Source organism: Trachypithecus francoisi, unplaced genomic scaffold (genome assembly GCF_009764315.1).
Source record: "Trachypithecus francoisi isolate TF-2019V2 unplaced genomic scaffold, Tfra_2.0 Lachesis_group19, whole genome shotgun sequence".
NCBI classification, from domain to species: domain Eukaryota; kingdom Metazoa; phylum Chordata; class Mammalia; order Primates; family Cercopithecidae; genus Trachypithecus; species Trachypithecus francoisi.
Window position 1 is genome coordinate 9,972,321 of NW_022681464.1, and position 24,414 is coordinate 9,996,734.

At 44.6% G+C, this 24,414-nt stretch overlaps 1 protein-coding gene and 1 long non-coding RNA gene across 3 annotated transcripts in view; one reads left to right on the forward strand and one right to left on the reverse strand.

Annotated features, from left to right (window-relative positions):
* Positions 1–918: 918 nt before the first annotated feature.
* LOC117063952 lies at positions 919–20,152 on the forward strand. Its single transcript, XR_004429177.1, has 3 exons — positions 919–1,044; positions 12,482–12,486; positions 20,142–20,152. It is a non-coding gene; the product is annotated as an uncharacterized LOC117063952 (long non-coding RNA).
* The window catches only part of SLC14A2 (solute carrier family 14 member 2), a 70,457-nt gene continuing 59,077 nt past the window's right edge, over positions 13,035–24,414 (reverse strand). For both annotated transcript variants that reach the window (XM_033177868.1, XM_033177869.1), the window contains exons 17-20: positions 22,019–22,166; positions 21,251–21,385; positions 15,377–15,426; positions 13,035–14,077 (exon numbers count right to left, since the gene is read on the reverse strand). In XM_033177868.1, coding sequence (XP_033033759.1) covers positions 13,877–14,077; positions 15,377–15,426; positions 21,251–21,385; positions 22,019–22,166 — 534 coding nt within the window. In that variant the 3' untranslated portion in view covers positions 13,035–13,876. The remainder of the gene's footprint in view (positions 14,078–15,376; positions 15,427–21,250; positions 21,386–22,018; positions 22,167–24,414) is intronic.

Below are 24,414 nucleotides of genomic sequence, written 5' to 3' on the forward strand. Positions count from 1 at the left end.
TTTACCCAATGCCTATATATCCATTGTATCTTGGAAGTAACTAATTTGCTTTTCATTTCCAGGCTAATAGGCAGAAGGGACTAGCCTTGTCTCAGATGAGACTTTGGACTTTGGACTTTTGAGTTAATGCTGGAATAAGACTTTGTAGGAATGTTGGGGGGGTTTTGCAACATGAGAAGGATATGAGGTTTGGGAGGGGCCAGGGATGGAATGATATGATTTGGATCTGTGTCCCTGTCCAAATCTCATGATTCAACATGTAATCCCCAGTGTTGGAGGTGGGGCCTGGTGGAAGGTGATTGGATCATGAGGGTGGTTTCTCATGGTTTAATACCATCCTCCTTGGAGCTGTCATCACAATAGTGAGTTCTCATGAGATCTGATTGTTTAAAAGTGCATGGCACCTCCCCAGTCTCTCTCTCTCAGTCCTTATTCTGCCATGTAAGATGTCTGCTCCTGCTTTGCCTTCTGCCATGAGTAAAATCTCCTTGACATCTACCCAGAAGCTGATGCTGCCATGCCTCCTGTATAGCCTGCAGAACTGTGAGCCAGTTAAACCCTTTTATCTTTAGAAATTACCCAGTCTTAGGTATTTCTTTTTTTGAGACGGAGTCTCACTCTGTCGCCCGGGCTGGAGTGCAGTGGCCAGATCTCAGCTCACTGCAAGCTCCGCCTCCTGGGTTCACGCCATTCTCCTGCCTCAGCCTCCCGAGTAGCTGGGACTACAGGCGCCCACTACCTCGCCCGGCTAGGTTTTTGTATTTTTTAGTAGAGACGGGGTTTCACAGTGTTAGCCAGGATGGTCTCGATCTCCTGACCTCGTGATCCGCCTGTCTCGGCCTCCCACAGTGCTGGGATTACAGGCTTGAGCCACCACGCCCGGCCAGGTATTTCTTTATAGCAAATGTGAGAATAGATAAATACAAGCACTGAGTCTATACATTGCTTTGAACAGTATGGTAATTCTAACAATATTGATTCTTCCTATCCATGAGCACGGAAAATTTTTCCATTTGTTTGTGTCATCTCTGCTTTCTTTGAGGAGTGTTTTTGATTCTCACTGTAGGATCTTTCACTTCCCTTGTTAACTGTATTCCTAGGTATTTTATTCTTTTTGTGGTTATTGCAAATGGGATTGCATTCTTGATTTGGCTCTCAGCTTGGACATTGTTGGTTTATAGAAACGCTACTTTGGTACATAAATTTTGTATCCTGAAACTTTGCTGAAGTTTTTTTTTTTTTTTTTTTTTTTTTTTTAAATCAAATCTAGGAGCTTTTGGGCGGCAACCATGGAGTTTCTAGGTATAAAATCATACCATCTGCAAAGAGAGATAGTTTGAATTCTTCTCTTTTTCTATTAATGCCTTTTCTTTTTCTTGCCTGTTTGCTCTGGCTAGGACTTCCAGTACTATGTTGAATAGGAGTAGTGAGAAGCATCCCTGTCTTGCTCTGTTTCTCAAAAGGAATTATTCCAGCTTTTGCTTATTTAGTATGATGTTGGCTGTGGGTTTGTCATAGATGGCTCTTATTATTTTGAGGTAAGTTTCTTTAATGCTTAGTTTGTTGAGGATTTTAAACATGAAGAGATAATGGATTTTATTGAAAGACTTCTGCATCTATTGAGATGATCATTTTGTTTTTAGTTCTGTTTATGTGATGAATCACATTTATTGATTTGCATATATTGAACCAACCTTGCATCTCAGGGATAAAGCCTGCTTGATCATGGTGGATTAGCCTTTTGATGTGCTGGTGGATTCAGTTTGCTAGTATTTTGTTGAGTATTTTTGCATTTATGTTCATCAAAGATATTGGCTGGAAGTTTCCTCTTTTTATTGTGTCTCTGCCAGGTTTTGCTATCAGGAAGATGCTGGCCTCATTGAATGAGCTGTGGAGGAGTCCCTCCTCCTTATTTTTGTGGAATAGTTTCAGTAGGAATGATACCTGCTCTTTTTTATGTACATCTGGTAGAATTCAGCAGTGAATCCTTCTGTTCCTGGGCTTTTTCTGGTTGGCAGGCTTCTTATTACTGATTCAATTTCAGAACTTGCTATTGTTCTCTTCAGAGATTCAGTTTCTTCTTGGTTCAATCTTGGGAGGTGGTATGTTTCCAGGGATTTATCCATTTCTTTTATGTTTTATAGTTTGTGTGCATAGAAATGTTTATAACCCTCCATTGCTGCAGGGTTTTATTTTTGCATTTCTGTTGGGTCAGGGGTAATCTCCCTTTGTTATTTCTGATTGTGTTTATTTGGATCTTCTGTCTTTTTTTTTAATTCATCTAGCTAGCAGGCTATTAATCTTATTTATTCTTTCAAATAACTAACTCCTGGATTTGTTGACCTTTTGTATGGTTTTTCACATCTCAGTTTACTTCAGTTCAGCTCTAATTTTAGTTATTTCTTGTCTTCTGTAAATTTGGGGTTGGTTTGCTCTTGTTTCTCTAGTCCTTCTAGATGTGAATTAGGTTGTTAATTTGAGATCTAACTTTTTGATGTAGGATAACGCTATAAAATTTCCTCTTAACACTGTTTTAGGTGTGTCCCAGAAATTCTGGTATGTTGTATCTTTGTTCTCGTTAATTTCAAATAATTTCTTGATTTCTGCCTCAATTTTATTGTGTACGCTAGTCATTTAGGAGCAGGTTGTTTAACTTTCATGTAATTGGTTTTGAGCAATTTCCTTAGTAGGTTTATATATTTTTGAAATGGAGTCTTGCTCTGTCACCTAGGCTGGAGTGCAGTGGCACGATCTCAGCTCACTGCAACCTCTGCCTCTTGGGTTCAAGTGATTCTCCTGCCTCAGCCTCCTGAGTAGCTGGGACTACAGGCATGTGCCACCACACACAGCTAATTTTTGTATTTGTAGTAGAGACAGGGTTTCACCATGTTGGCCAGGCTGGTATTGAACTCCTGACCTCTGGTGATCCACCTGCTTCAGCCTCCCAAAGTGCTGGGATTACAGGTGTAAGCCACTGCACCCAGCCCCTTACTATTGACTTTTATTTTATTGCTCTGTGATCTCAGGATGTGTTTGGTATGATTTTGGATTCTTTTGAATTTGATGAGGATTGTTTCATGGTTGGTTGTGTGATTGATTTTACAGTATGTGCCATGTGCAGATGAGAAGAATGCATATTCTGTTATTTTGGGGTGGAGAGTTCTGTAGATGTCTGTTAGGCCCATTTGGTCAAGTATCGAGATTGGGTCCTGAATGTCTTTGTTCATTTTCTTCCTTGATGATATGTCTAATACTTTCAGTGGGATGTTGAAGTCTCCCACTATTATTGTGTAGCTATTTAAGTCTCTTCATAGGTCTCTAAAATCTTGCTTTATGAATCTAGGTGGTTGTGTTGGGTGCATGTCTATTTAGGATAGTTAGGTCTTCTTGTTGAATTAAACCCCTTTACTATCATGTAATGTTTTTTGTCTTTTTAAAATTAGTTTTGATTTTAAGACTATTTTATCTGAAATTAGAATAGCAACCTCTGCTTTTTTCTATTTTCTGTTTGCTTGGTAGATTTTTATCTATCCCTTTACTTTGAACCTATGAATGCCATTGCATGTGAGATGGGTCTCTTGAAGACAGCATATATTTGGGTCTTACTTCTTTATCCAGCTTGCCACTCTATGCCTTTTAATTGGGACATTTAGCCTATTTACATTCAAGATTAATATTGATATGTGTGGATTTGATCCTGGCATTCTGTTATTAGCTGATTATTATGCAGACTTGATTGTGTGGTTGCTTTATGGTGTCAATGGTCTAAGTACCTAAGTGTGTTTTTGCAGTTGCCAGTAATGGCCTTTCCACATTCAGCATTCCCTTAAGGATCTCTTGTGAGGCAGGTCTGGTGGTAATGAATTCCAAGAGCATTTGCCTGTCTAAAAGGATATTATTTTTCCTTTGCCTATGAAGTTTAGTTAGATTGCATGTAAAATTCTTGATTGGAATTTATTTTCTTTAAGAATGCTGAATACAGGCTCCCCAGTTGCTTCTGGCTTGTAGAGCTTCTGCTGAAAGAGCCACTGTTAGCCTGGTGGGATTCCCTTTGTAGGTGACCTGCCCCTTCTTTCTAGCTGCCTTTAACATTTTGTTTTTTATTTTGACCTTGAAGAATCTGATGACTATTGTATCTTAGGGATGGTCATCTTGTATAGTATCTTGCAAGGGTTCTCTGCATTTCCTGAATTTGAATGTTGGCCTCTCTAGTGAGGTTGGGAAAATATTCATGGATGATATCCTCAAATGTTTTCCAAGTTGCTTGTGCTCTGTGCTCGCTCTCACTCTCTCGCTGTCTCTCTCTCTCTCTCTCTCTTTCAGGGATGCCAGGGAGTTGCATATTTGGTCTCTTTACATAATCCCATATTTCTTGGAGGTTTTATTTATTCTTCTTTATTGTTTTTTATTTTTGTCCATTTTGTAGAACTGGTCTTCAAGCTCTGAGATTCTTTCCTTAGCTTGGTTGACTCTGTTGTTAATATTTGTGATTATATTATGAAATTCTTGAAGTGAGTTTTTCATGTCTATCAGATCAGTTTGGTTCCTCCTCAAAATGCCATTTCATATGTTATCTCCTGTATTGTTTTATTATATTCCTTAGATTCTTTGGATTGGGTTTCAACTTTCTCCTGGATGTCAGTGACCTCTGTTCCTATCCATAATCTGAATTCTTTTTCTGTTATTTCAGCCATTTCAGCCCAGTTAGGCCCCATTGCTGGGGAACTTGTGTGGTCATTTGGAGGTAAGAAGACATTCTGGCATTTTGAGTTGCCAGAGTTCTTGTGCTGATTCCTTCTTATCTGTGTGGGCTGATGTCCCTTCAACCTCTGAAGTTGCTGTCCGTTCAATCCGTTTTTGTTTTTTTGTTTGTCTTTTTTTTTTTTTTCCTTTTCTCTTCTTTTATGAAACCCTTGGGGGGTTTGTTGTGGTATAAGGTGGGTTCAGTTGACTGGGTTCATTTCTGGAAGATTTTAGGGGCATGGCTCAGCTCAGCACTCCTGGTGGACTCTAACTCTGGGGAGCTGGTACCAGGACCCCAGCTTTGTTATCTGGCCCCCTGAGATTGGGAACCTGCTGCATCAGAGGGGTCAAGGTGTTCCTAGTCCACTGGCCACAACCCTCTGATGAGTGGTGCCAGACAAAGTGCTTCTTTGGGGTGGTGGCAGCAGGATCTGTGCTCACTCACGTGTTCTAGCACCTGTGGCAGCATGGCCGGGTGCTTATGGGGTACCAGCAGAAGTAGAGCTGCTGCATTCCTGTGTGCACTTGTACCTGTGGCAGGGTGCAGGTGGGAGCAGGGTTACCAGTGTCTATGCTTACACTTGCACCATTGGTTGCAGGGGCAGGGTGCTGGCAGTCACAGGGCTGCAGATCTTCGTGGGCACATTCACCTGTTACCTCATTTAACCATTAAAAGAATTACAATTACAATAACAGGCTAATAAATTAGTTCCTTGTTAGGATGTGAAATTTGGGCTCAGAGGCAGTAAATAAATTACCAGGCCCCATAATCAGTGTGTTTCTTAGCAGCTGTGCGCTCTCCTGAGCTCCAATGTCCCTTTGAAAATCAGTGAGGCAGGAGACAGGCCTAAGCCTGGAAAACTAGATGCCTAGAATAGAATGCAAAAGCCTGGAATGCAAAAGGAGGGCAACGAGCAAATGGAACCTTCCATGGCTTTTGGAGGGGCTCTGGCGCCCTCTGCTGACACCGTGAAGGTTTCATAAGCCAAGGAGTGAGCAGTGTGCTCAAGTCCATTGATCATAAGGGAGGCTGTGTGAGCAAGCAAAAGGGCACAGAAGGTGGGCAGTGCAGATGAAGAAGGGAAGGGGCAAAGGCACAGAAAGAGCCATCTTGGTCCTAGGTGCATGTCAGTCTCTGTCCCCTATCTCTTTGCAGATAACTGGGTTCACTGTCTCTTAATTTCAAGGAAAAGCATGCTTTTCAAACTTCGATGTGCACAGGAATCACCAGGGATCCTGGGGTGGGGGGTGGGGGTGCAGTCTGGGCTCCAGCCCCAGTGTTTCTGAGTATTAGGTCTGAAGGGGCCTTAGGGACCTGCGCTTTTTAACTACACCCAAGGGATTCTGATTGAGTTGGTTCTTGGACCACACTTTCAAAAAGCAAAACAAAACAACACACTCGTTAATATTTAAGTTTAAGAAAAATGGCACTTCAGAAACAAACTAAAATTGTGGCTTCTACATTCAGTTTCTAAATAAAACCCCAGAGGAATTCATAGTTTATTGTGTTATTTCTGCTCTGCCCTGTTTAAGTTAAAGATAAAAACGACAACTCTACAAAACACACACACCCCAACCATCCTGTTAGCCTAACTCTCCAAGATGAAATTAAAACAACCCAATAGTGTTCAAGTCAGTAAGTCTATTCTTGCAAAAGGAAGATTCCAAAACTTGAGGTGTTTGGAAGTATACTCCTAGTGATGTTAATATGTGGACACACACACACACACACACACACACATACACACACACACACAGCCTTCTCTGGTAAAAGAAGGATAAGTGATTCATTAAAAGCACACTGGCATTAAAGTCTTTGAGAAGCCAGTGGTATGAAAGATGTTTAACTTTATTTGGCTTAATGTACCTGGATCTCCTTGGATCATATGACTTTTTCTTATTTAAAATTTTTTCTTTTGGATATGTATTTATTAAGATCCTTGACTGATGAGTTACCGAAATACTGCCTTAGAGCAAGAGGAATGAGAACTAAAGATTTTTCTAGATTCTGAAAAACAATCCCATATGCAAAAAAGAATAGTATTTTCAATAAATAGTGCTGGGACAACTGAATATCCACTTGCAGAAGATTGAGGACTCTACTACCATACACAAAAATTAACTCAAAGTGGATCAGAGACCTAAATATAAGAACTAAAGCTATGAAACTTTCAGAAGAAGAGTTTTGTCTCCTCCCTAGCCTTAGCCCTTAGAAAACTCAGACAGTTTCGTCTCTCCATGGAAGCACATCCAGCATCCTTTTATTCTTCTCGGATAACAGTCTCAGAACCAGGAGTTCAAATAGTGAGTGAATCAAGCAGCAAGGATATCCTGTGCTCAGTAATGTGTTTGGTCTCCAAAGTATGTTGTGTTCAAGTAATTATAAGATGAGGTCTTTGACCTTAGAGTTTCCCAAATTGCTAAGCAGATAAAACCCTTCACCCAGGTGACAGATGATACCAGATAACATAAAATTACATGTTGAAGTATATGGTCAAGATTAAATTTTATGTGAAAACCAGAGTTTTCTTAAAGAATACAGAAGCTACTAAGACATTCATAAGGGAGGTAAACTGAGGTTTTTCGGGTGTGAAAGGCACAAACTATATGTCCCTCAAGTTATGCCAAATCATATTTCCATTCTTTTCTCCCAGTGTCAACAGTAAGTGTGGTTCCCACGAGCTCCTCTCTGGGCCATTTGGGCGACTGCTGTGGTGGTAAGGAGGGAGGGTGGGCATGGACCACAGAGGCCATGGAGACAGCCGCAGGTCTGCTGCTGCTCTTGGCAGATGGTAGCCACCTGCCTTGACCCTGCCCCCCCATCCCCAGTCCCCGTCAGGGCCTTCCTAGGATAAGGCCTTACAATGACTGGATTTTTTGCTCCCTGGGATGCTTGTCAAGTGAGTACCTCACAAGTAAGGCTCTGTGTATATTGCGGTTCTGCGTTGCTCTCTCATGCTGTCATGAGTGAGGAAGGAGCTTGAAAGCAGAGAACTAGCCCACGGGGATCTTTGATGCTGCAGCCATGGGAGAGCAGGCTCCAGTTGCCACCAGGAGCTCAGTGCAGGACCAGCTACGTAATTCATGGGGCCCAGTACAAAATGTAAATATGGGTCCACTTGTTCAAAAGCTATTAAGACTTGTGAGACACTGATGGGAGGACAGATAACAACAGAGAAGGCAATGCCTCTTTTTTGCTGGACATAATTTGGAGGACCTACTTTAGGATAACTGTGTCTGTCACTCACTCACTCATTCACTGCCCCTGGGGAGAGAGGCCCCAGTTAGGGGAATGTACAAAATTCATCCCTGTTCACAAGGAGCTCACAGTCTGTTCATGCTGAGAACCTGGGGCTAAGGCCAAGGAGCCACGGTGGGGCCTGGGAGAACAGGAAGTCAGCCCCTGAAGGCGGCTTGTGGCCCACCTCCAGCCACAGCCCAGAGTCCCTGTCCTGCCCTCCAGATTGTCACTTCAATCTTGTGTCCTGAGCTTTCCATCTTGCTGTATGCTAGGGTTAGAAACTAGCTAAGCATCAGTGTCTCTCTGGAAGCTTAAAAACAAGAACGACACACAGATGAGCAGAATAGGATTCACAGGTCTTTAGAGGGACCAAGAGCAGAGCTTACATTTGTCCAGATCCAGAGGTTAAGAACTTCATGGTTGCAGGCCTCCTCCGACCCCAGGGACAGAGACAATCTCCACTTGACAAAATCATGCTGCCTGGGGCTCCTCCCACTTGAGAGCTCTTTAGAGAATCTTCTCCCTGCAGCCCTGCATAGTGCAGCACAGCACCCAGTGCCCCCCACACCTTCTACTGAGGGGGCCCCCTGAGGAGCCTTGGAAACCACCCAGGCCTGGGCCGCCCCTAAGGTTCTGATAGAGCTGGTCTGGGCTGTTGCCTGGGCACCAGGATTTGTAATGCTCTGCTGCCTGACCTGCCCATCTCCCCACCCCATGACACCCCTTACAACTACTGCTCAGGCCATGCTGTAAGTGACAGGTGGATCCTAGTGACCCAGACTGACCCCTCCAGAAGCAAGTACTGGGGGAAGGATTGAGAGCTACCCCATCCCTGTTCCAGCCCAGCGCTGGCCCCACCAGGCAGTTCACAGAGAGGTGGAGCCTCCCCCCACCACCAAAACTGCTAATTTTTTTTTTTTTTTTTTTGCCCTCTTCCTGTTACAGTACCAGCTGGCCACTAGTACCTGCTCTCTACATGGCTCCATGTTCTGCTTTTCTCCACCTCCTTAACCCCTGACTGCAGATGTCTGCCTGCACAGGGCTCCCTGTATACTTGTCTCAATGGAGATGCTTTTCTACGCCCACTGCCTGCCCGCCGGCTTGCCCCCTTGCAACAACTGCTGTCATCACCATTCCCCCCAACTTCCGCCTTCTGCCCTCATTCCAGGCCAGCCCTTAACCGCATCCTACCTGCTCATAGGGCACACCTGCTGCTTCTCACTGGGGCCACGCCTCTGACCTCCAGCCAGCTCTGCGGGTGCCTGTGCTGCCTGACCGAGAGCAGCATGGTCGGAGGAACTCCGGACAATCCCCTGCTCCTCTTTTTTGGGCGGAGGCACTCACTCAGCAGGCTTCTAGGGCCAAAGCAAAAACTTGCTTTTGTGCTCAGCAAACTGAGCCGGATGTTACTGGTTAGTGGTTTTTTTTTTATCTAGTCTTCTTTGGGGTGCAGGGTGAGCCCCCAACAACAGTGAGAAAGAGACAAACTTCACTTTAGAGGATTCTCTGTGCTGTCTGTGCTCCTCCTGCCTCTGCCCAGTGCTTCTCACTGCATCCCATGGCAGGTCCAAACCCACCTGGGGACTGAGGATGGGGACTGGGGGTTAACAAAGGGCTGAAGAGTGACTCAAATTAGAAACAGTTGGGGCCCAAGAAATAGGCAGCACAGTTGTTTCCCCGTCCCAGCTGCATGTTAGAATCACCCCAGGAGCTTTAAAAAATTACCTGTGCCCAGGACCATTGCTGGCTTAATTGGCCTGAGGTAGGGCCTGGCATCAGAATCAGAGGATCCTAATCTAGCCAAGAGTGAGAACCTGTGCAGTGATCTCTGGACTTGGATCCAGCCACATCTGTATAAGCTGAGAGTTTGTTAGAAGCACAGATTTTTGGTTCCACCTAGATCTAGTGAATCCAAATCTTTGAGGTTGAGGCCCAGGGATTTGTGTTTTTTTTTTATTTTTTATTTTATTTTATTTTTTGAGACAGAGTCTCGCTCTGTCACCCTGGCTGGAGTGCTGTGGCCAGATCTCAGCTCACCGCAAGCTCTGCCTCCCGGGTTCACACCATTCTCCTGCCTCAGCCTCCCAGGTAGCTGGGACTACAGGCGCCGCCACGTCGCCCGGCTAGTTTTTTATAGTTTTTTTATTAGAGACGGGGTTTCACCGTGTTAGCCAGGATGGTCTCGATCTCCTGACCTCGAGATCCGCCCGTCTCGGCCTCCCAAAGTGCTGGGATTACAGGCTTGAGCCACCGCGCCCGGCCGGATTTGTGTTTTAATAAGCCTTGCAGATGATTCTTAGATGCACAACCAGTGCGTCTATTCTTAGATTTGCAACCAGTGAATTGCAGTATGCAATGAAAGGGAAATCAGTGGAGGCAGCATCCTATTTCTAAGTCTATCTCATAAAGTATGGGTTCCTAGACCCACAACATCAACATCTGTGGAGAATTTGTTAGAAAAGGGCTCAGGCCCTGCCTCAGGTCTACTGACTGATAGTCTTGGAATAGGGCCCACTAACCTGTGTTAAATAAGGTCTCCAGGTGATTCCGATACATACTCGAGTTTGAGAACCAATCTACCATCTATCTACCTGCTCCTCACCTGAGAACATTACATAGTTTAACTGTCTGAATAATAAAGGCTCTGTAAGGAAAGAAAGGTTGCAGAAGACTGTTTGCAAAAGAGGCTTGAAGTTATTGCTCATAAAATGATGGAATGCTGAGGGCTAGATGCCATGCACCACTCTGAAAAGTTCTTTTCCTGAACCCTACACATGTGTTTTGGGAGGAGGCTACAGGCAGTAAGTTCTGGAGGCAAGTCAGTTGGCCTAGTTGAGAGCCTGTGTATCTAAGTACATTGTTGTGTGCGTGAAACGGTTTTCAAATCCCAGCCAATAGAGTCTACAGAATTTATTCTCTACAGAATTTATTCTGTAGAGAGAATAGAAAAGCAGCTCCATTGAGACAGAGGGGTAGGAGGGTGTTTCAGTCAGTTACTCAGTTGCTATTTCTCAGGGCTATTATGTGCCATCAATAGGCTAGTTCAATGAAGGAAAAAAAACTTGTGCATGTGTGTGTGTGCATGTATGTGTTCGTATATGTCGCACACACTCTGCCCCAACTCATTTAAAAAATTTCCCTGACAGTTGAGTTAATTATGTGCCTTGGTCCCCAGCATATCTTCATGGGCCCATGTAAGGCCCTTCTCTGGGATATATAGGTGTGTATGTCCTTTTATTTATTTTATTTATTTATTCATTCATTCTGAGATGAAGTTTCACTCTTGTCTGGGGCATGATCTCTGCTCACCGCAATCTCTGCCTCCTGGGTTCAAGCGATTCTCCTGCCTCAGCCTCTTGAGTAGCTGGGATTAGAGGCATGCGCCACCACACCTGGCTAATTTTGTATTTTTAGTAGAGATGGGGTTTCTCCATGTTGGTCAGGCTGGTCTTGAACTCCTGACCTAGGTGATCCACCTGCCTTGGCCTCCCAAAGTGCTAGGATTACAGGTGTGAGCCACCCCACCCAGCCCTGTCCTTTTATTTTTATACCCCACTCCCTTTTCCCTCTCGCATTCCTGTATACCTTTTTGTGTTGTTGTTTGTATGTGTGCTTGTAAAGCACATGTTGGTGTCTTGTGTTCATGCCCAGATTTGTAGAGTTTGCTGATTTCTGTAATGTAAATACTCCCCCTGTGGCTGGTTTCAAGCTATCAATGTGATGTCACTGAATGGCATGGGGAGAAATGTGCTCACATAATGGGTTCGCGGGAGCTGGTGGAACCGGTTGCAGCTCTCCACTGTTGGTGCTTAATTGAAGTGCTGGACTAGACTGGCTACTTTGGTATTCTGTAGACCTTGTATGTTTTCATAGGTCAAATTCTTCTACCCCATCTATTTCTACTTCGCTTAGTACCATGGGCCAACTCAGCTTGCTTTATAGCCGAGGATATTGGAATACTTAGAACAGCTGAAGGGTTTTATTAGTGGTCAATAACCAGAACAGCATGCACGTGAAGGGTTTCCTGCTCTTAATAAAACCAGATTATAACACTTTGGTGGAAAATGCATGAAAACTGGTGCTTTAATAGTTGTATGTCATCATTTGGAGGTTCTGGGGCAACTGAGTGAGCTGTGAGCATAAACAGCCTTCTGGTGAAATTCCTGGATGCTTAATCCTCAGAGAGCACTAATTCAATGGTCATTAAAATAGAGCCTGAGACCTTCTTGGCCTCAAGGTGTGATTGCAAACTCAGGTAGCCTCTGGAGTGTGACTCGCTTTTTCTATGTGGAGGATTTGTTTCCACCCTTAAGTGCTGCATTTTCCTGGAGAAGTCGTATGGGCTAGATATGATGTGGAAGAGAAATATGCCTCCCAGTGCTCTTGGGCTGCTAAAAGATGGCCAGAGTCTTGGGGGCAGACCGAGAAAAGGTAAACATAGAAATTAACTTTTTCTAAATGAATTACATTTGGTAAAATGTAATTCTTTCCTTAAAGCTGTGGTTATAGAGGGTCTGTCCCTGCCTCTCCTCCCCACATTCCCTCTTATGTCCTCATCTCCATGACACTAAACTGGGAGTGCGTGTGTGCTTGGGGGTGGTGGGAGGCCCCACTGTGGCACTATGAGAGGTTCATTCCCCCTGGAGAAGGGGTGGGAAGGTCAGGCCACATGGAGTTCCACAAAGAAGGTTTGTGGCTCAGGAGCTTGAAACTATAACTGGAGTGACTAAACAAGAGTTACTAGCCACTCAAGACTGGCTTGATTTGTAATTTGGGGGCACAAAGCTAAAAGACTCTACCTTAAACAGTGAGATGAGTTATTAACAATCTGTGCTTCAACTCAAACAGAAAACCATGTCCAAGGTCGTTTCTGTGTAATTCACTCCATAAGCAAATCAAACCGTGTTCTGATGATTTTGAGCCTATCCTTGTCTCTTTTCAGGCCCATGCTTGACCGTGGAAAACCCCTCAAGTGAGCAATGTGTGAACCTCTAGGTGAGCCCCGTTTTAAGAAAATCCTGATGCTGACTTGCAAATCCAAACAGTTTAATGAGAGTACGATTATGAATATTACAAAGGGAAACACATTTGTTTATAATATGATTTGAGTGTTGATAAAGATCAGTTTTCATCTGACACTTCCAGAAATATTTCTGTAATGTAAAGGAAAGCACATTGGCATTTTCAGTGAATTTAGATTCCTAACCCCAAGTCTGGAGAGCATCTTCCCATAACCCAAAAATAAAACTTTATAGAACGTTAACATTCTCCTGCCTCTTCTTGGGTAACCCTTCCATCCTTGACTTAAAGTAATTACCTGTTGTCATGCTGATTTCATCAGATTATAGAAGAGAGAGAATAATCAACACTTCTGAGGTGGAAAGGACTTTCACATCCCTCCCTGTCATGAAACTGATTAAGAAATTGAGGCGGAGAGTGGGGAAGGACTTGCTCAACATGGTAGGGGCTCATTAGCAGCAGAGCTGGGGCAGAACCAGCCCTCTTGCCTTCCGGGCTAATGCACAGTTCCTGGTATTGTGCTTTCCATATTAAATGACTGAGTTGTGTGACCATGTCGCTGACCTCTATCCCTTTCTTGGTGACTTCTCTTTAAGGATAAGGCTTATTTCACAGAAGAGGGCAAGTTCCCCTCAAAGGGAGCTCTTATGGAACAAACTATGGGTATAAAGTCTAAACTAAACATATCTTTGATAAGCGTTGTGCATCTTAGAAAAGAAAGGTTCTGGAATGGTGACTATATACATGTTTCTTTGTGTTTGGGGAGAGAGTCCCAGAGCAGACTGGAGGGAAGGCTAAGTGGTCTCTTATGCTGGGGACCTGGACTGCCTGCTGAAGGCTGAATTTACAGTGATGTGTTTTAGAGAGGGAAACTTAGGAGATGTCGTAGGCCTGGTACTTTGTTATGATTGATGCCCTTCTGTTTCTCTCCTGGGACAGGTAGTAGATGCGGTTGGCCTCTGGGTAGGTGACTTTGCTGAGCGGGAGCTTGTAGATGGCGGGGTTGTTGGTCGTCAGGAGCAGGAAGGTGAGAGCTGAGAGACAGAAGGGCCAAGTGCAGGGAGGCAATCCAAACTGAGGGAAAGAACACAGATAAGCCTTGATCATATCAGGTGCTTGTGCTGTTTTAATCAGCCCTTATCAATCACCTATAGCCCTGGGGACAGGAGGGGCTGCTTTATGGGCATTGATGAAGATACTTCATTGATGACCAATATACATAAAATTACGCCAGTGCTGTTCATCTGCATTGTAACAGGTGAACACACAATCTTCAAAATGCAGCCACTGGGAACCCTAATAATTGGGCTAATATGCCCTTATGTAGAAGTCATCAAAGCATAATATGCCTTTTGTAGAAGCTGTGTTTTGTCAGAAGCTATGTTTCTGGCCAGGTTAGACTTCTAACTCTAGGAACTATGGTCATCCTGTGTCTTCTCCCATCAGCCCCTGTTGGAGAAGTGTCTTTTGCATCTAGTACAATGAGTACTAGACTCATCCCAAAACTGTACGACATCAAGTGTTTAGCCGAGGTGTGCACAAATACAATGAGGCCCAGAAAAGAGATTTAGTTCACTGGGGAAGACAGGATAGTATCAGGGAAGGCAAATTCTACTGCTTAGAAAAATTCCTTCTTATGCTAAGTCCAAACCACCCATTTTCACTAAAGGTAAGGGAGAGATTTAGGCAGGTGTGACTAGAATGCCCACCCCCTCCTTATCCACAGGATCACCTGGACTCCTCCTTGTTGTCTGCACAAAGTGTGCCCTTGTACCCTTATCTGAGAAGGGGAGGCACCAGCTACAAGTGGGGCTCTGAGCCCTCTGCACTGGGGTTGGGGGCCAGCATGGGCTCCTCCTGACCTCACACATCACCCTACTGGAGCCCAGATGAGGAAGGGGTTCCCAGACTGGCCCTGACCTTAAGCTTCAGCCCTGGCTCCTCTCTGGCCTGGCTGGGGCTTGATTCCCCTTCTTCTATGGAGGGGAGCTAGTTAGTTGCCGTGGGGCAAGGATATATGCTGCCTCACAAGCTAGCTGGGCAGACATACACAAACTAAATAATAAGGATTTAAAAATATTTATAGAAGACGATAGAGAGGAATTTGATTTACAAGATAGTGCTCCTCAAATTGTCCTCTAAGAAGCTCCTGGCCTACTGATGATAGGAATGGATTGGCCCATAGTTGAAATGTAAATTTTGGGGCCTGGCTCCCTCTGCCCAGCAGGTGCTAAAGTGAGTAGCGTGGCTTGAAATAAGGGAGATGAACTGGGGAATGGTTCTTAGAGGAGAGAGGTTTTCTGCAGGTTGGGGGAAACTAAGAGGACACCAGGAAGGATGTTGTAGGCATGTTCTGAACCTGTGTCGACTCACCACAGAAAACATGTTATCCAGGGCAGCACCCAGATAGGCAGCAAACAGTGCTAGAAAAAAAAACAAGAAATAGACCAGTAACTATTTAATAGCACCTCGAGATTGGTCTACATATTCTCTTCCCATCAATTTTATGCCACAAATGCTATCTCTAAGATTTTTAAAAAATTTGAGTTACGTTTCCATTCTTTGGCAGCTTTAAAAGTGTTAAATTCCATGCAAATGCCGGCGCAGCGAAGACAGCAGATGAACTTGTTAAAAAGGGCCAGAATTGAGCTGTTACAGTTCTCTTGGGTCCCACCACCTTGCATTCCAGTAAAGGAACATTTAACAGCATAAGCCATAAATGAAAATTTTACTATACGGCGAAGGCAAGTGAATCCCAGAACTCCCTACTGGAATATTTCATCAAAAGTTATTTAACATAATATGGGTTTCTAGGGAAGAGCAGCATTCTGAAAGCTTGAGGAAGACTAGACATGCCCAGTGCCTTGACGTGTAGCCCCTACGGAAGGCACGATCAGTCTGACCACTGGGAATGAGCCCCGTGTCGGCAACAGGGGAGAAGCTATTAAAATGTGCTAGTGTAATTGGCCTTTGCTTCCAAATCCTTCATTTCTCACTGAGAACATCCCAGTTGTCCTTAGGATTATATTAACAAGAGCTGACCTTTGTTAGTGTGTTATTGTATGCCCTGCTAGTAGCAATACTGCCATAGCTTTCAGCATTCCTACAGTGTAAGCACTATTATTGCCGTCATTTCACACAAGAGAAAACTGAGACTCAGAGAGGTGAAATAATATGACTGTTTGGCCTATATTTCAGTTGGAGAAGTCTCTTTTGTTTTGGAGGTGGAGATTCGAGGTGGAAGAGTAGATGTGATTAAAGAATGAGTTACACAGCCAAGAGCGGTGCTGCATGTCTGTAATCCCAGCACTTTGGGAGGCTAAGACGGGAGGATCACTTGAGCCCAGGAGTTTGAGACCAGTCTGGGCAACAAAGCAAGATATCATCTCTACAAAAACCCAAAACATTAACTGGGTGTGTTGGCATGTGCCTGTAATCTCAGCTACTTGGGAGGCTGAGGCAGGAGGATGGCTTGAGCCCAGAAGTTTGAGGCTGCAGTGAACTATGATCATGCTAGTTACTGTGCTCTAGCCTGGGTGACAGAGCAAGACCTGGTCTCAAAAAACAGCAAACAAACAAATGAAAGAGAATGAGTTACATGAGTTATATGAAGTGGAGTGTGCGGCTATCAATGGGCATCATGGGTCACATGAGGCAGCTTATTCTCTGAGAGGGAACAGGAGCCCATGCCGTCCTTTGTGTTTGCTGAATCTTCATTTAACTAGAGATAATAGAGCTTAGCGCTTACTGGATATTCCCTATGTGTCAGCATTATTCTCATCATGTTCACAAATGATCTAATTTGATCCTGACAACAGCTGTAGGAGTTGGGCACTGTGAGTATCAGACATTGAGAGTTCAAGCAGCTTGCCCAGGATTACATGGCTAACAAGTGGTGGAGCCCCAGCCATCTGGCTCTGGGAGTGGGCTCTTAACCCGCCTCTCAGATCTGAGGTTGAAAAGACAGAGGCAAACCAAGCGCCACCAAGGCCCCAGGATAAACGGGAGCCAGATGGCCCGAGAGGGACTCTGGGCTTGGTCTGTGAAGAATGGAAGATTCCAACTCCATCCATCTTCCCTGGAATCCAGAGCCAAAGGATTCATTCTCTCTCCCTCTTCTCCCACTGATATTTGCTATTTTATCCAATTTGGTGGTGTTACTAGCAGGAAAACCCTCTGAAAACCCCGCGTGGACTCCTGTGTGGCTGTAGGGCTTGCAGAGTTGGGAGAGAGGAGGAAGGTTAGAAGAAGGAAGACGAAATGAGACATGCAGCCTGCCTGGGCTGCAGGGAGAACTGTCTGTCTCAGATGATGTGCAGAGCAGGCTGTGGTAGAAGGAACCTTTGTGACAGGATGCCTGGCCACCTGGCCTGTCTTATCCATCACTGACTGTGTGATGTTGGAAAGGGGCTTAACTGTTCTGGGCTTGAATTTTTTCACTGGTAGAGAAAGCACTGGCTTCAGGAAACGGTGTGGTGTCCTCAAAAGAGCACAGTCTTTTACAGTCAGGCAGACCTGACTTCAAGCAATGTATTTAGCTTCCTTTAGCCTCATTTCTCCATCTGTGAAATGGGGGTATTAATATCATCCACACACTTTACAGGGCTGGTGGGAAGATTAAATGAGATGGCCTGTGCCAAAGTTTCACAGCTCCAGCTCCGTGGACACCTTGGATGGGGCAATTCCTTATTGTGGGGGGCTGTCCTGTGTATTGTAGGGTGTTTAAGAGCATCTCTGGCTTTTACTCATTAGATGCCAGTAGCACTTCCCCCAGCCTCAGGTATGACACACAAAAATGTCATCAGACATTGCCAAATGTTGCTGGGGAAGGGGAAAATCACCCCTGGTTGAGAACCACCAGGGTAATATCTGACATAATTTGGGCATTTAAGATTTGTTTGTTGAATATGAATATTCCTTAGTGAATAAGCAGAACTTGGAGTTGGTATCCAGGGATATCCTGTAATGTCCTTTCCCAGCTGGTATCCTAGATATCCTTGTCCTCTGAGACTCTGGACAGAAGTTACAGCTCCAGGCTCTGGATGCAGCCAACTGCCCACCCCCCTATGCCCCCCACCGACTCCCCAACCGGGCCACCTGCTCTGATCTTACGTGGAGTTCGTGGGCCACTAAGAGAGCCTAGAGTGGCACAGTCTTGACTCTGAATCTAAAAATTTCAGGACTCCTTGACTTTTCATTTCTAGCATTCAAACTTTTAATTTTTAATGGGATGAGGCCCAAACCAATTTAATAATATAAATGATGACTGATTTTAACGATAGCTGAGCATTTAGAATTTTTGTCATTGGGACATTTTTATGGAAGGAAGGAACTTAGGCATAGGTCTAGTTTCAGATCATGTAAAAATGCCAGCCTATTAAGAAGTTAAAGTTAATTTAAATTAAAATATTAACAGTGACATTTATTTCCAGTGGGGCTATTCTGCCTGTGAAGGAGCTATCACTCCCTCCTGCTCTCACTACCTCCTGGTTGCCTATCAATGGGCCCTACACGCAAGTAAGCTTGACTACGCGTTCCAGATTTTCTAGACGGCCTCAACTTCCTTTTTTCATTGAACCTATAAAAACATTTGTTTGTGAGGCTGAGTGGGCAGATCACTTGAGCCCAGGACCAGCCTGGGAAACAGTGTAGCCCTGTCTCTACAAAATATATATATAAAAATTAGCTGGGCACGGTAGTGCATGCCTATAGCCCCAGCTACTCAGGAGGCTGAGGTGGGAGGATCACTTGAGTCCGGGAGGTTGGGGCTGCAGTGAGCCGTGATCATGCCACTGCACTCCAGTCTGGGCAACAGAGTAAGACCCTGTCTCAAAACAGCACCAACAATGAAATGCCCCCCAAACTCTACTTGTATATGTTATAGACTGCTTTCCCATTTTTGGTCTATAAGTAAATCACTGGATGCTTCCAGATCTTTCTTTAACTTGTAGAAGGAGGGTTGACTCTATCTCTGCCCACAGGCAAGTCCTTTTACCTCCCTTAGCCTCAGGCACCATGGCTACCAAATAGAGCTGGAGTTTTCAGCTTCTTAAAATGATATAATGAAGTAATATTTGGAAAAGTATTTTGGTGAAAACCAATAAATGTCAGATATTATTATTGTGTAGTCTGTCTGAAAGTTCAAGGAGCCACCTAAAGGGGCTTACAATTCACTTCAGTGTATTCTCATGTTTCCTGAAGTCGTCAGGCCCATTGGCACTTTTGGAAGATGATGTGACTCAGTTTCACTGAAGCCAGTGAGTGCGCCTTGGTTTATGAGAGGCTTCGGAGAGAGGTGCCATGCTGGGAAAGGGGGTGGGGAGTTTGAGTTCGGACTGAGGAAGACCTATCTTCATGTCTCAGCCTTGTCTTTTACTATGCAGTTGAGCCGCTTCACCTCTTTGACAAGGCTGGGACTTGGGGAGGTGAGTGAAGCACCTAGGGTGCAAAATTTCAGGTGGCCTTCACTCTCAGGGTCACGGAGATATGTCAGGGTCATCACCTGCTTGACCCTGAGAGTAAGCACCTCCTTAAATTTTGCATCCCAGCTGTCTCCCTTGTCTCACCTTAGTCTTGCTCTTTGACACAACTTTTCCTCGTTTGTAAAATACGAATAGTAATACCAACCTTGGAGAATTAGTGTTAAAGGTAGAGACGAGGTATTTAAAATCCCTACTTCATGGTGGGTGTTAGGTGAATGGCTACCTTTTATTTGGGCAATATGACAGCTACTGTTTTTTTTTTTTTTTTTTTTTTTTTTGAGACGGAGTCTCGCTCTGTCGCCCAGGCTGGAGTGCAGTGGCCGGATCTCAGCTCACTGCAAGCTCCGCCTCCCGGGTTTACACCATTCTCTCACCTCAGCCTCCCGAGTAGCTGGGACTACAGGCGCCCGCCATCTCGCCCGGCTAATTTTTTGTATTTTTTTAGTAGAGACGGGGTTTCACCGTGTTAGCCAGGATGGTCTCGACCTCCTGACCTCGTGATCCGCCCTTCTCGGCCTCCCAAAGTGCTGGGATTACAGGCTTGAGCCACCGCGCCGGGCCAGCTACTGTTTTTTTTTAAAGTAACTACAGTGTGCTGGCCTTAGGTTGGGATAGCAAAAAGTAACTTTAAGAAGAGTAAATGAAAAAGACAGCAGCTTTATACTTCGTATCTTGTTTAGAGTTTGTGGTGACTGTCATAAAATGCGAAAGAAAATATATCTACAAATTATCTTAAGGAAACAAATATATGGCCATAGCCGATCCAGAATATCTTCCCTAGCAAGAATATTTGGAAAATTTTTATTATAAATGTATTTTTAAAAATAAGTGTATAGGCTGGGTGCAGTGGCTCACGCCTGTATTCCCAGCACTTTGGGAGGCCGAGGTGGGCGGATCATGAGGTCAGGAGATCGAGACCATCCTGGCTAACACAGCGAAACCTCGTCTCTACTAAAAATACAAAAACATTAGCCAGGCGTGGTGGCGGGCGCCTGTAGTCCCAGCTTCTCAGGGGGCTGAGGCAGGAGAATGGCGTGAACCTGGGAGGCTGAGCTTGCAGTGAGCGGAGATCGCACCACTGTACTCCAGCCTGGGTGACAGAGCGAGATTCCATCTCAAACAAAATAAAATAAAATAAAATAAGTTTATATAGATAATGTTCACAGAGTCTACAGATGTACTGAAATAGAACTTCAGTTTTAAACGTTCTGCTCAAAAGGAGTTTTGTTTGGTTTCCGTTCATATAACATCAAGAAATAAAGGATGGTCAAGGATTAGGACATATAAATCTACCAACTTGTTAGAGTTGATCTAATTTCCTGGGACTCTGAACAAATACATAACAAACAGGGGTCATTTGAAGGGCCACAGCTAATGTTTGAGTGCTTCAGGTAAAACGCTGCAGATGATGTAAATCACCCAATTCCATATGTAAGGAGTAACCTGCATAAGAGTTGCTCAGTCAGTTTGCTCCAACACCCGCCAGGAGAGTAGCAATCATAGGAGACAGCCCAGGAACAACACCCAAACCTCCACCACCGTCTTCATGTGACTGAACATTGTGTATTCGGTGAAAACAGCGTTTAATCTATTAATTACTAAATAACCATTGAAGACAGTTTTATGTAAAAACCCTTTTATAAAGGAAACAAATCCTCCCATCCCTATTTGGGGGAGTAGCAGAATTTTCCAGGGTGGTTTTCTTTGCCGGGATAGAAAAATGTCTCATCTGAGGTCATCAGGGAATTCTGTGGGCAGTACCTACCGCAGGCGATGGCAAGGAGGTGCGTCTGCCAGGTGATGACGTAGAACATGCCTCCTATCGCTATGCATGCAAGGCTGCTGTTGAAGCCACACAGGCCGAAGTAGATAGAGTCAAAGGGCGTCGCAATACTGAGTGCTGTGAGAGAAGGCAGGCACCAGGGTTCAGTCTAGGGTCTTATGGGGCCTATCTGCTGGCCCTGAATCCTACCACAGTCCTCAAAGCCCAGAGCCAGTTATCTTCTTAGGTAGTTATACAAAAAGGACTTTTGGCTTTATTCTGTGAAAAAAACATCTAAAGGAAACAAAAGGCCATAGAGTCCCATGAATACTAGCAGTTAAGCTGGCGTGGGTTGAAGAGCTTCTTTGAGTAAGGACAGAAGTCTGATTTAAACAGCCCAGAGAATATCCTTCCCCTGCCAAGAAAGAGAACCTCTCCTTCATCGATACCTTAATTCTCTAATGGAGAACGAATCTTTCTTGTTATCACTGGAGATGACTTAACATGTAAATACGCCTGGAAGAAACTTCTCCCAAACTTTAAATTTATACTAAGGTGTAAATGACTAACACCAAAGCCTTTCTTGAGGGCAGCTGTGGCTCAGGAGAGGATAAAGGGACTAGACCAAAAATAGAGAAACAGGGTACAACAGAAGGAGGGAAAGTTCACAGGAATCAGCAGGTGTAGTGTTGAAGATGAAAGTCTCCATTTTATTTGGAGCCAGCCCCAGGCTCTAACCCCCTCACAGCCCAGGGAAGTGAGGACACAGACCTGCTAGCATCCCTATGGTAGATCCAATTGCTGCATGCAAGCAAATGAGAGGTGAGGATATGAACAGAGCTGTGAGAAAGATGCCTCCAGTCCAGGGGTTATCACAGCCGTACACTTGGCCAATTCCAATGGGGATGGCTCTCAAAAGCTGTAGGCACAACAGGATTACATGCTTATTATGGAGGCAAAAGAGACAACTTGACCTTGGCTGCAAGAGACTTGGCACCGAACCCTCCCCGCTAACATTTTGCAACAGATGTCCAAGATTTTTATTTCTATTCAAATAGGTTAACTTTTAACAGGAACAAAAGCTTTATTATCTTAATATTGAGTTCTTAGAACACTGATGGATTAGGATGTTGAGTTTCCTTTATTTAGAAATATGAGTGTAAGACATTTATTCCCCAGGGAAGAGAACCTGAAAACCTTTCAAAGTAGGGTACTATTCTTTAGAAAGGTAATATATGTCTGATCAAAGTTGGGGTTTAAAAACCCTTTGCAATTTTTTTTTTTTTATGAGATGGAGTTTCACTCTTGTTGCCCAGGCTGGAGTGCAATGGCACAATCTTGGCTCACCGCAACCTCCGCCTCCCAGGTTCAAGAGATTCTCTTGCTTCAGCCTCCCGAGTAGCTGGGATTACAGGCATGTGCCACCATGCCCGGCTAATGTTGTATTTTTAGTAGAGATGAAGTTTTTCCATGTTGATCATGCTGGTCTTAAACTCCTGATCTCAGGTGATTTGCCCGCCTCGGACTCCCAAAGTGCTGGGATTACAGGCGTGAGCCACCATGCCTGGCTGTGATTTTTTTTTTAAAAGCTAAAAAGATGACGAGAAGGCGAAATATGAGACAAAAAAATGGCCCTGTGTGTTTTCAAGAACAACATGTTTGGGGTGTGATTGTGTTAGTAAAGTCTGGAGGAGGAATTGGACTAGTATCTATAGGAGGGCCCAGGAGAAGGTAGTATTGCCCAGCATCTACTGTTTTGATTAGTAAACCCCCAGGGCACCCTGCTTGATTCCATCCTCCACCTATCTCCAGGGCTGGTGGGACCTGTCTGAATGGAAAAGCACTTGAAAAAGTCTGGTGCCATGTGGGCACCTGCACAAGGGTCCCAGAGTTCCTGGAAATGCCAGCTTCCCCAGCCACAGGGACTGTCTTTTGGAGGGTCTGGCCAAGGCCCTTGGGCAGGAAGCTGAGGAGAGGCAGTGTCCTGGGGCGAGTCTGTGTATAGGTTATGGCAAGGATGATCTTCTCTAGAGAGCTCTTCCCACTGGGCATGGCGGGGGAGGGAGATCCTGCCGCTCGGGGGCCCTCACATCACAGTGAGTGTGTGTACAGGAGACTGGCTGAGTGAGTTAGGCTTTGGGCTCAGTCTCCTGTTACCCAGGGCAGAGAACAGAATGAGGGCTCTGGCCTCACTATGCAGGGCGAAAGGGATAGGCGAGAGAGAGTTGTATATACAGAGGCAGCAGCATGGGCAGTTTTGTTCCCAGCCAGTTGCACCCTTCCGGGGACTCTCAGTGGTCACAAGAGCAGAGGAACCTGTGGGGACTCAACATTACTGGGAAGTTTAGACTCTCCCTCTGAAATTCACCACTTATTTATCAGAAACTCAAGGCTCTAATTTGTCAAAAAGACAAAACATATGAATCATTGTTATAATCTATTCAGTTGGCCAGAAAGTTACTTCTTAAAGAACAATGCCACAAAATTGAATTTTTCTTTCCTGGAACGCTGGTGGAGTGGTGATGGTGGTGGGGGTTCTCAAGTGTTTGTACAGGATTATTCATTGTTTTTCCATTTCTATAAAATTTCAAAATATCTTCTCAACCGAAACTGTGACACAGAGAATGCAATATCTAAAATCTGCATTTTCTAACATCATTTTCCCATAGCATACCACTTAGAGCAAGTTTGTCTCCAAAAGATATTAATTGGGTAGACTAAGAATGGGCAGCTTAAGAAGCTGAACTGCCAGCACAGCACCTTTTCTTGTTTCTGGTCCAAGAAGGTCCTCTCACACCCAAAATGATCAACAAGGATGCAACTAACACAAATAGTTCTCAGCCAGGTGCAATGGTTCACACCTGTAATCCCAGCACTTTGGGAGGCTGAGGTGGCATGATCGCTTGAGGCCAGAGGTTTGAGACCAGCTTGAGCAACATGACAAGAGCCAATCTCTACAAAAAAATATAAAGAATTAGCTGGGCCTGGTGGCACATGCCTGTAGTCCCAGCTACTCAGAAGGCTGAGGTGAGAGGATCGCTTGAGCCCAGGAGTTTGAGGCTGTAGTGAGCTGTGATTGTGTCACTGCACTCCAGCCAGGGTGACAAAATGAGACTCTATCTCTGAAACAACAACAACAAAAAAACTCCCAAAATCGAATAGTTTTC